Source organism: Corvus moneduloides, chromosome 1, assembly GCF_009650955.1.
Source record: "Corvus moneduloides isolate bCorMon1 chromosome 1, bCorMon1.pri, whole genome shotgun sequence".
Lineage (NCBI taxonomy): Eukaryota > Metazoa > Chordata > Aves > Passeriformes > Corvidae > Corvus > Corvus moneduloides.
The window spans coordinates 67,860,935-67,873,713 of NC_045476.1; the positions used below are offsets into that span (position 1 = coordinate 67,860,935).

The 12,779-nt window shown below is 38.0% G+C and overlaps 1 protein-coding gene across 5 annotated transcripts in view; it reads right to left on the bottom strand.

Annotated features, from left to right (window-relative positions):
* Window positions 1-12,779, bottom strand: part of CDKAL1 (CDK5 regulatory subunit associated protein 1 like 1) — a 396,424-nt gene that overhangs the window by 115,944 nt on the left and 267,701 nt on the right. For all 5 annotated transcript variants that reach the window (XM_032114324.1, XM_032114315.1, XM_032114332.1 and 2 more), the window contains one exon: window positions 2,408-2,588. In XM_032114324.1, coding sequence (XP_031970215.1) covers window positions 2,408-2,588 — 181 coding nt within the window. The remainder of the gene's footprint in view (window positions 1-2,407; window positions 2,589-12,779) is intronic.

Here is a 12,779-nt window from a genome sequence, read left to right on the forward strand (position 1 = left end):
CAATATTTCATTAAGGGATGAAAGGGTCAGAGTGCATAACGTGGGTGGTTGTGTGCTACTTCCTTTTCCTAGCAGAGAAACGTAAGTTATTCTAAGCAAGGAATGACAAATTAAATGCCTGTCCATTTCTGGTAATGCAGGAAAGACCATCAGCTGCTGTCTAGAAGTAATGTGAATATAAAACATAGGAGATTAGCACAAGCTCTTCCTGCTCTGTTTGACTAGTTGCTCTCCATTTCAACTAAGAGATAAAAGAACAAAGGATCTCATAACACAGGATTTTTGAAGGACTACAGGGAAAAGAAAAGAAAAAAGAGAAACAAAATCTATTAATTACAGGTTTTCATCAGCCCTGGATTAGAGGCCCTATCTTCTTTGAAGGTTCTAATTCACTGAAAGCAATAAGTACTAGTGCTACAAATAAGAAGAAAGAATGTAAAACTGGGTTAAATTGACAATTACCGTTTTCCAAGTAATACTTCTAACTACAGAACAACTAATGTTCTTTTAATAATTTATCTCTTTGCATATTGTCTTCCCATAAGCACCCCGTTAAACAGAAGTGAGTAAATTAACTTAAACTCTCTGCACCTCCCATGAAAATACCATGCTTAAAAACTTGGGAATGAAGGAATACAAACCCGAAACATAAATCAATGTTTTGATTTTGAAACTTCCTACCTTCAAAAAATTACATTTCTGAACTTTTTTTAATTTATCAAATATATAAAAAGCATTCAAAACTAAGACAAATAATGCAACACTGTGAGCTGGTTACACTAAGGAGACTACTTTAACAGCAGGTACTTCTATTTGAAAATGTACAATTTCCCATTATAAGATCATCTACAATAAATGAACAGTCATTGCTCCAGCTGCACTACACTAAACAATAAACTGAAGAAGCCAGATATAATCTCATTTTATGTCTCCAGCAGCTGACACATCCTATGGAATTCATGGTATATACTAAGAGCAAGCACAGAGACTTTGTTTAGCTTTCCGACATACAAGCAAAGGGATATAAGTTCCAATAGATTGTTTTGACTTCATGTTGGTGTACCAGGATACATAAATTGAAAGAAATAGGTTTTTATTTAAATTGATTTACATTTCTGGCTGGCTTTCATTCTTACACTGAAAGGAAATATAAATGTTATTTATGCCCATAAAAATTGTACAGTAATGAGTTGAATTACTACAGGCATCAATCTTGGATACTTTCCTGTTTTGAGATTCAGATTACAAAAATAACAAATTCAATTTTTGTAAAATAAATCAAACCATGCCTTCTGATATTATTGCTATGATTATTGCTTATAAATAGCTAGTTATAGCAAGCAAAATACAGTCAATAGCCATGTACCTTCTATATAAAAACAGACTTTTTCACCTTGGAATTTAAGATGAGAATGTTGGAAATTAGAAAGTGTTAAGGGGATTGTAGGAAGGGAGAGGATGGGAGGGAGGGATGGAGGGAGAGAGGAAAGGAGGATAGGAGGGAGGGAGGGAGGGAGGGAGGAAGGAAGGAATTCGGAAGGAATTCGGAAGGAATTCGGAAGGAAGGAATTCGGAAGGAAGGAAGGAATTCGGAAGGAAGGAATTCGGAAGGAAGGAATTCGGAAGGAAGGAAGGAAGGAATTCGGAAGGAAGGAAGGAAGGAAGGAATTCGGAAGGAAGGAAGGAAGGAAGGAATTCGGAAGGAAGGAAGGAAGGAAGGAAGGAAGGAAGGAAGGAAGGAATTCGGAAGGAAGGAAGGAATTCGGAAGGAAGGAAGGAAGGAAGGAAGGAAGGAATTCGGAAGGAAGGAAGGAAGGAATTCGGAAGGAATTCGGAAGGAAGGAAGGAATTCGGAAGGAAGGAAGGAAGGAAGGAAGGAAGGAAGGAAGGAAGGAAGGAAGGAACTAGAAATGAAAGATAAACTCCAATTTTATTAATGGCCTTTAACATGCAGGCTGAAAGAAGTAAAATTTATAAGCAGTGCATAAGGAGAGTCTCAGAAGTGGCCTGTAAATTTGATATTTGACCAATAAATCTGAGATTATCACTGCTCTATTATTAATACTTTGCATAATTATTCACAATAAGCTTGAGATTGCTAGAGTCTCAAAAGTCTTAAAATGAAAAAAAATTAATATGTGTAATCAATCAGCTGCTACTCTTGGTACTCATTTACCCCAAACTTGATAGAAAGCAGACAAGACCTTCTCAGTATAAGCACTGTATTACTCTCCCTCACAATCTGAACAGTCATTTATCTATGAAAACACATTCAGTGATCTAGCTAGTGTAATTTCCCTTACTGGACTGAAAAAGTCCTTCAACTGAATGTGGCACAGTTCTTCAGAAAATGTACATTTTCATGTACATGCTTTATGTATTAAAGGCATCTGAAAATGGATCTTACCACTGCAGCTGGAACTTGAGGCATTTTTGCAGCTGGGGTTCCTGGGCGTGGGTAGAATTGATTAATAAACAAGCTTGGAAACCTGTACAGTTCTACAAGTTTCATTGTTTCTAGAAAATCTTCATCTGTCTCTCCTGGAAAACCACAAATGATGTCTGTAGCAATTGTTATTCCAGGCACTCTGTAAAGAAAGTAGAAAGAAACACTTAACTAAGGACATGTAAAAGTCGTGCTCCCTTAAAAGCTAGTGTACATAGACTATAGCCTTCAACTTTATCTATAGAAATTGAGACCTAAATGGATCTTTGGGGAAAAACAGATTTTAACACCATTGCTTGGTAATGAGAAATGCATTTGGTGCTCAGCCAAGAGCACAAGTAATAGAAGACATTGCAGCAAATACTGGATTAGGATTGTGACAGAAGAGTGAAAACATCTGGATCAACTCTTCCTTCAATCAAAATTAGAGGTAATCAGCAGACCTTGTTACTTCTTGAATTCTGATTGCTTAATCCATAAAATGTAAACCTTTTGAGACTCAGTCACTAGAAAATGTCAACTATTTAATGTTTTATAATGCTGCTACCAAAGTAGAACAGGGTATCTGAAAGAGGGGACTGGCATGTCATACCACCTAGCAAATTTGAACAGAATTGGCTTATAAGCAAAAAATACATCTTTAGACACAAGTTAATTTTTAACTCAGTATTCTAAAACATCAGCCTATGCCTTGCTTTAAAAGGAAAACAAAATACTTAAGTTCACAATGCAAAGGCACTGAGTTGTTATTTAAGCAAGATCAACATTTCCTAACTGTTCCCCTTAGACTGTATATGCAGAACCCTTACACACACACATCAGGTTAAAAGAGCACAGGTGACAGAGACAGCCCATAGACACAGAAGGATGCACAGAAGAGGGTGAAGTTAGGGGGCTTCAGTTGAAATTGTGCCACCATCACAATCTTGGACATGGTGGGAACATGCCATGAACACTTTCCCAGTAGATACTGGAGCAGCCGTCAAGGCTTGCACCCAGACTGAGCTTCAGATGGTGGATGCAGACCTCCAAGCTCCAGGCTGCAGGGACTCCCTGGGGGCTCTCTCTGATTCCAAGGGAGATGGCCCTCTGTCCCACTGGAGCTGGGCTGTTTTGGAGGAGCTGTGCCTCCAAGTGGAGAAGTTACAGGAGGCTGGGCAGCATCAGAGAAGAAGAAAATGAGATGGCAGTGCCAGGTTAATGGTTGGACTTGATGACGTTACAGGTCTTTTCCAACCTTAACAATTCTGTGATTCTCTGCAACTCAACAGTTTGAAGAGGCTCAGCCCCTTGATCTTCAGTAGAGAAGCAGGTAGTGTCGATCCCCACTAGCAAGGAAAGCACAAGCTCTGGAGAAGGGGAAGGAAGGAGAGAGGAAAGATCTTGGCCAAATTAAGGCCTTACAACTGCAAAGTATGTTCATTACTCTATTGAAGTGGAGGTAGATGCACTGATAAGTAAGGTGTCTGGTCCCTCTAACCCATGCAGGTCTACCAAGAAGCACCATGTCACTGTAATAGGTGACTCCCTGCTCTGGCAGACAAAGGCACCCCTCTGTTAACCCAGCCAGCCATCTAGAGAGGTTTGCTGTCTGCCAAGGATCCAGGGTGCTGTGGGGTTCATCTGGCCCTTTGACTACTACTCACCACTGTTTTTCCATGTGAGAACAAATGATGCTGCCGGTGGAAACCTGGACAGTATTAAAAGTGACTACCGAGCTCTGGCAACAGTCAAGGCCATGAGGGCTCCAGTGGTGTGCTCCTCATCAGGAACTGAGGATGACTAAGCACTGGCACATCTTGCCCTGGGAACACATGGAGTGTCCCTCCTTGCACGTATTCACAAGCCATCTGGTAATGGTCCTGTGCCACTGGCTCAAGGTACCACTGCTCGAGCAAGGGCATTGAAAAACATGAGGGGTTGAAAAACATGAGCTCCATAGGTCCCTGCCAACCTCAACCCTTCTGTGTTTCTGTGACATGGCCCTAAAAAAGCCCTTCAGCCAAGAGATTACTGCACAGTATTTACAGAGTACTCTCTGGGACCCAGGAGACACCAGCTCAGTTTTCCAAATCTGACACTAGTCAGCTGGATGACTGCTGCATTGGGAGAAACTGTGGAGCCACAGCCCTGTTTTATATTCAGCCTGCTTGCATAGAGTGGGAATAATGATAAACATCCTCTGGAGAGAGGCAGAAACATAGAGTGCTCAGTGCTCCCTCCTGACACAGATGAGACTGTTTCCCCAATGCAGAGATGACCTCATGCTGCTAGTAAAAATTATAAACTGAAGTAAAAGTGACTTATGGAGAAAAGTAAGAACTTTATAAAAATATTGGTGGTATCTAACTTGGAACTGGCCTTGCTTTAGGTAGGGGGAATAGATGTCTTCCAGAGGTCCCTTCCAACCTAAGTAATTCTACAGCTCTTATGTAGGCTACAGGCAAGGGATCAGCTCAGAGAGATTGTTTCAGGGGTGAATGGCATAAAGACAACTGTCACAAGCACAGTTCACACTTGAGTTTAAGAAGGGATCTCCAAGACTGTCTCTAACATAAAGAAATGGATGGAAGGCTTCTCTTCCCCTCATCAGGATAAGACAATGCAGAACTATGAATGTCAATGCACAAAATCCAAATTACATTTATGAAGCATTCCAATAGCCAAAGAAAACTATAATTTCTTATTAGAGAGTATATCACCACAAGAAAAAAAAAATAATGCTGTGGTTATAGTGAGTGAAGAAACTTGCGTCTGAATAACTGAAAGAAAAACTTCCTGAAACAATGAGTTCTACTGGACAAGGAAAAATCTGTTGGCAAAAGACCCAAGAAAAGGGAAGCCGAGAATACTGTTCTTATTTATTTGATTAGGTGCAATATTAGACCATAGAGCTTATATTCACTGTAACAGCCTTCAAACAAATTGTATATGGGAGTAAATATATTTTGTGATTTTTTTTCTACACTTTTTTTGTTGTTGTTTAAGTATTGGCAATGAGCTTATATTAAAGTGAATGTCTTGTCCTCTTTTAACATGTGTCTGCATATATAGATAGCAGCACAGGAATTTATTAGATATTATTAGAATCTTCTTCCACCTTTTCCTTATGAAAAATCGCCACCAAAGAAAACAAATTCTATCAATTCCTTTTTGAGTTCATGAATTCAGACTCCATCATCTGAGATTAATTTAAAATATGGCATTTGAATGACAAATCAAAACCAGTATAAAACAGAACATTTTCAAGGACTTGATCCAATAACCCTAAGTGGGAAACACAAGATGGATATTGTGCAGAACAGCAGAAATCCCCAGAGCTGATGGCTCAGCACCCTCAGTTACCATTGCTTTCTTAAGGCTGACAAACATCAAGATATGAACTTCTGCTTGATATCAAGTAACAATAAAATTCCTTATCTTTAAGGACTGAGTGAAGAGAACAGCCCTATATCCTGCAACATGATTTTGCTCATCCCACAAATATCTTGTGCAGCAGCAGTAAGCTCATGGAAGAGAGAGTACATTACTTTATAAACCAATGCCACCTAACATCAGCTGCCATTTCTCAGAACATGAACAGAACATTCATTACATTTGACAAAACCATTATAATGAAGTTATTTTATCCATTTTAATGACACTATTGGCAACAGTCAAAGCATTTATTACCAATGGTAGTAGTAATACCATCCTTTATAAAGGCCTGGTTGTTTCTATAGCAACATGAATTATAAGGTCCAATCAAGCTAGATACAATAAAATATGCTCTTTTTCTCCATAACACCAGTTGTCATTCAGTTAAAAGGAAATTACATATTTTAAAAATTCATAAACTCTACAAATATCTGAATTCCGTTTGCTGATAAGGTGTTAATTATCTTAGTAATTAGATTTCTTCCTGGATGGAATTATTACATACAAAGAAAAGCCTGGGTACAAAAAGAGAATAAGGACCAGGGTGTATTCAGCAACAGCAATTAATTACAGTTCAATCCAGTGTAACTGCCTAAAATATGACACTGCATAGCACATTTTTATATCATTGCTGATTATATTGTTTAACAAGAAGCATAAAAAGGGGAGAAAAGCATGAGATTTCACTCAAAATAAAATCCAAAATGACAAAAATCAAGCTCTTAAGACTTTTTCAAAGCAGTGATGAACAAAAATATGTACAATCAGTCCCACATGCGAAACATAATTTCCTAATGAAAAAAAGAGGGGGAAAAAAGATGTAATTATGGAAAAATATAAAACACATACACACGTGAAAATTAAAGTGACCTTTTCTCTGACAGCCTGAAAGAAAGCAGGACAAAATTCTTTATCATATAGATTCAGATGATGTTTAAGAATTGCCCCAGCTATGAAATATGATCCAAAATCACACAAAAACAAGTTCTTGTGCATCACCTAGTATTATTATTTTTTTACATGAAATACTGCTTATCTATTCTGAAGCAAACAAAGACAAAACTGCTGAACATCCCCTGTAACATTTATTACATGAACATATTTACAGTTAGTCTCAATATTCAGTTTCCACAAATGTTTTCTAGGGTGTAGAAGAGAAGCTCTACAACACATGTTGACTCTCAATTGGGATGTTTTACAATAAAACTGTGGAATTTCAGAAAAAGATGAATTGGAGGAATAATCAATGCCATATATAAAATAATACAGCCCTAATACTTAGGGTTCCTGAATATTCTCTTCCCTATGTTCCTCTACATACATAAATATCTTCCATCTACACAGGCAGAGTGATGTTTTGCCATACTGAACTAGACCAGCAATGCAAACACCATCATCATGGGCAATTCTGACCACCTAAAAAGAAGCAACTACTTCATCACACAGTGAAGACACATCTGTTTTAGTGTGATGCTGCAAGGACCAACACACCCATGAACAAGTGCTGAGAGCACAGGTATCCAAACCCCATAGAAAGGAAGAACAAGGCGTGTCCAAATGAATACAGAAGAAAAGCAACATCTTACCCTCTGCCTAATGAGGAACCAAGTCAGCCCCTGGGGTCAGAGAAAAAAGTCAGACCCAAGGAAATGTCTGATGCCTGGAAGTCAAGTCACAGACAAGTGACTTAGAAAAGAGATAAAAGCGTGAAGCTGCCAAAAATAAAACCGTAAAAAACCTCCCCTCCCCCGCCCCCCATTTTCACAGAGCAATACTTCTAAGAAAAGCAGCAGCAAAATTGTGAAAATTTCTAGGATTCACTTGTTACATGGACCATTTCATGTGGTTTTAGCTACATAAAACATTTCCTTTAGCAATAACCATTACAAACCAAATCCATGCTCAGGGAAGAAATTATGTAAAGGAGCTAAAATTATTACCTTCAGCTACTCACATGACCACTTGAAATTCTTTTGCATGATCACATATTCTTCTCACTTCCATTTCAGCAATTAACATTTAAATCCAGAAATTACTTAAAGCCACCATCTTGCTCTTAAGCAAGATCAGCCACCTCCACCTCTTACAGTATAACAAAATACTGGAATAAATAGCAATATGAATAAAAAGAAAACACTATATGGTCTTACACAAGAGTATGAGAACTACCGGGGTAATTTATAGTAATTAAAGTCAAAACAAAAAATGTGATGACATCACAACTTCTTGATTCATAAATTAGAAATCTGCACTGAAAAAATGTTAGGGAAAAAAAGTGTAATTTTTATGAAAATAAAACCAGTCTGCTCTGAAATGTTATTTCAGAATCATACATTATTTTATATTTTAGAATGCTTCTGCAGTATGTGCCCATGCAAATAAAATGGGGGTAATTGATGAAATAATTGGAAGGTATCCGAGTTGGTCTTCCAAATATATTTACGGAGCCTAACAGGCACCTCACCATGCCATTTGGTGTTGGAGATGAAGGACGTGTTTGCATCTTCCCCATGACCACACACAGTCTTCCAGAAGCCCTTTCCCCCCTCTTTCTCTTTTCTCCATGAGGCCTAGTCTTGTGGGATTTCTGATTTCAACTTGAATTGCTCACTGAGAAGCCACACAAGCTGGAGCTAGCACAAGAGAAACAGACTGCTCAGCTGGAAGCACTGCCTAGGAACAACAGGAAACTTCACCCTGCTTCTCTCTTGACTATATGGAGATTAACCTGAGGATTAAGCCATGGAAAAATCCCCACACTTTGACAAAGGAACTCGGCCTATTTCTATTCTGAAATCCTTTGGTACTTCTCTTTCTCTCCATGGACTGTGAATGCAGCATAGGACAATATATTCCTACATTCAGCGTCTGGAGTTGGGCAACTAAACCTGAACATAATTTCTGAAGCAGGGGGTTCTCCATCCTCTTCTAGTTATGATTTACTCTAAATTACACAATGGATGAACAGGCATCTAATAAATGGCTATCCACTGAGAGTGTTTTTCTTAGCAATCTTTTCCATATGTGTTTCAAAACAGTCCAGGATGTGTGAGTTCAGAACCTCTGTGTCAAAAAAACAAGTTCTTTTGAACCCTCATATCAATTGCTGAACTGATTTACACATGGAGTGAAACTGGAAAGTGCCTTGGTTAAATGACAACAGGCATGTCATAAACACTTCTGTGTAAAGTCTTTTAAATGATAACATACTGACCCTTACAGCTAGATATAAACTGTCCTTTGGTAAGACACCTCATTAAAAAGCAGCTACATATATCAAGAACATTACTATTTAAGAAAATTTATATAGGAATTATATAGGATATAAGAAGTTATTTTATTTCAAATATTTTAAAATGTTCTCTATTACTGTGTAACACAACTCCAGGTTGTCTCACAAATCAGTTCTCCTTCACTTCAGTGTGCCTGAATTAAAACAAGAAAGGTAACTATGTTGATACTGCATGCAGAAGTCTTTAAGGGCTTCATTTATAAGTCAACTCACTTACTTTTACTCAACTATTGAGACAATGAATACTAGCAGATATTTTAAGTAAGTCATATTTTGTTAATGTGTGTAAAATGCAGTTTTAATATTTTTTAAAAAAAACTTATTTTCACAGCTTGGATCATATCTCTCTGATATTGATACCCAAGACAACAAACCAGAAAAAGAAATTGTAATGCCATATTGTTTATATGCTTGCTTTGATTAAAAAATTATAAAACAGACAAATGAAAGCCAGACATGACCACAGAGAAAGAAAGAGTATTCTTGCATATTTCCCTAAAGGAAGGTGTATACACCTGGGAGAGTAACTGGCAAGGCCATTAAATCCTACCAGTTAATTTGGAGGTGATTCATAGGGAAACACTTCAAATTTCAAAGGTAGCAGAAACTACATATTAAGTCTGGCCTGACAGCTACAGAGTCAGGGGATGTATCCTGCTTTTTGGATTCCACACCTCACAGAGCACTTGAGGCTGCTCCTGGTGGTGATTCCCACCGGGAACATGTTACACCTGCGCTTTGTGATCTGCAGCAGTGTCCAACAGATTTGCAAGTGCAGCTTAATATGCTGGGTTTGAATTTGGGGCAATTAGTGGTTTTGATGTAAGCCACCTTAAACAGGCTGTAGAATAGTATCTGTGATCAAGAAGCACAATCTAACAGGTCTGAGTTTAACAGAGAGTGAGAACAGGTATTTTTTAATGACTGTTCTTTTCCAAACCCACCTCCTGCCCCCAGAAGAGCTCTTTTGGAAACTGGGCTGAATGACACCTGGAGGCAGTGAGCAGACCTGATTTCCAGAACTCAGCTTGAGAAGGTGTAGGTGTGGAGGACTCTGTGCAAGTAGGGAATGGGCTGCCCTTGTTACCAGGGAATAGTGACCTAGATAAAAAGTATATCTTATAATTAGTGTGGCTCACTGCCTGAGGATGAAAGACTACACACGGATTTACTCTCTTCAAACAATTGTAGTGAAGGTTGCCAGAGTTCCTACTAGTTGTAGCCCAAATGGTTTAGGAGAAACATTATAATACTTCCCATTAACAATTTTCCTAAAAAAAAAAAACAAACAAAAAAACCCTTAAAAGCCAAATCAAACAGTTAAGGCTTGGACTAACTTTATTCAACTGTAAGGTGTTCTACTCTCCTCATAAAAAAGAAACATTTTATAGAACTTCATTATGGATTTATAACTTCAGATCATTATTGTTTTATGATTAAAAAATGAGCGACTTAAGACAAAAAGCTCAACATCCTTAAACTTCATTTCCATTCAATCTCTAATAAATACCATCTGCTGTGTACTTTAGGGATATAATACCCGTCAAAAACTCAGCCATATTATGAGAACCGGCACCAAGTTGATCTGAAATGCATATTTGAACAGATGTGTTTAAATTACATCTCTCCGTCTATCCACACACATAAATTCAGAATAAGCGTGTGTTGATTTAAAATGCATAAAAAAGGGATTTGGAGATGCATCAAAAGTGAACAGCATCTCAATGGATCAAGGCTCGCATTACTAAAGGTCATCCCTAAAAATAAAGTTTGAATTTATTAAGGGTTGCACCAGGGAACTGTTCTTGGGAACTGACTTAATGTTTGCTGCACTAAAGCAGCCATTGAAATTACACTAATTTTCTATGACCCTTCACTGTTTAACATTAAAGCTGTCAGGCACGGTCAGAAATAATAAGATCTCAGCCATGAGCGGCTGAGAATATGATATACTTTTTCTCAGTCTGACACAATGCTTATCACCAATACTAAATGTCTCAGGCTCTGAGGACCCATCCACGTCTGTTTCAGTGACAGTCATTTAGCTTTTCACTCTGACACAGAAATCAGGCATATAAACCAAAATGATTAGCATGCCTTTTTGGCATGATGAAACCAAATAAAAAAATTGCAAGCAGGGCTCCATTAAACAACGCTAATTTAAAAAAAAAAAAAAAAAAGGCAAAATAAATGTTTCTGAACATGTTTTTTGCCCCTCTATAATCTACAGTCCTGCAATCTTTCATGGATCTTGACGATATGACAGACTGGTCCAAAGGTCCATCTAAGCCAGCAGTGCACTTCCAGCAATAGGCATCAGAAGTAGCCCAGGGAAGTATTTTAGATGTTGCGCCCTTCCCAGAATCCCTTCGTCCTTCTAACTGGATTTTGTCAGAAAGGTGTTTTTGTAACTAGTAGCTTCTGATGGTTTTCTTCTCTATTAACTTGTCAACAAGTCTCCCCTTGAATCTAAACCCTTCCATTTCGAAACCACTTAAAAGAAAAAAAAATCTCTGGTGAGCCTTCCACTCACTAATTCCATTTGACACTCCCCAACTGTTATGCTGGGAGAGACCAGTAACAACTCTGTTCACCTTCTCAGTGCTCTTCATGATTTTACTGACCTCTGTTCTAGTACCTCTCAATTAGCACTTTTCCAGATTGAAGAGTCCTTAATTTCCTCTGTGTGAGGATCTGCCATACCTCTGATAATCTCTGTCAGTCTTTACAGTAACATTGCCCATTGTAATCTATCCTTTTTGAGAGGGCTTTGATAGCATTTAAACAATACAGGCACAACAAGATAAAAATCTCTTAAAATAGTTCTAGAATCTAGATAAATGATCTGCTTTTACCATCTTTCTTTCAGGTTTGGGTTGTTTTCTAGTATGCAGATAGCAAAAAGCAATGGAACTTACACAAGGTAAGGGGCAAGAGAGAAATAAATAAGCTTGAACTGAAAGCAAAAAGAAGGCCAAGCACATTTCAAAGACAAGCCAAAGTCAGCAATGTGGTGGTAAAGGGGAACAGAAGAAGTTGTCAAAGGAGTAGTAGTAGTATGACAAGTTGCAAGACTTTAACAGAGAATGTAAGATTTCTGTCTGAAACACAATCAAGTACTAATCAAGATTAAAAAATTATTAACTAAAATTGCAAATGGGCCAGATGTTTTATTCCAAGGCTTTGGTTCAAGATCATCTATACTAATAACTTCTGCAGCACAGAGAAAGAGCAGAGAATGGCAGGACAGACACTCGGCAGATTTTGCTCAGTTCGAAAGAGTTAGCCCCAAACAGCCGATAGATTTAAAAGGGACACAATTCCTTCATATTGCAACCTATACAAACAATTTGACTGGATCTTTTTTCTGTCTAATAACTTTGTGAGAAATCACCACATGAAAAGTTTTCCAGCTGCAAACATCTACATGGAAAGGATCAACACCATGAAGGAAACAGCAGTTAAAAACATAGGCGTGATGGGCACTAAATTTAACATAACCTTCATTCCATTTTTAAAGTACCTAATGAAACACAACTTTTACCACACCAGCTGATCACCCAAAACACAGCAGCTGATATGCTACATCCTTATCGACACAGTACTTACAAAAGGTGTTGTTAT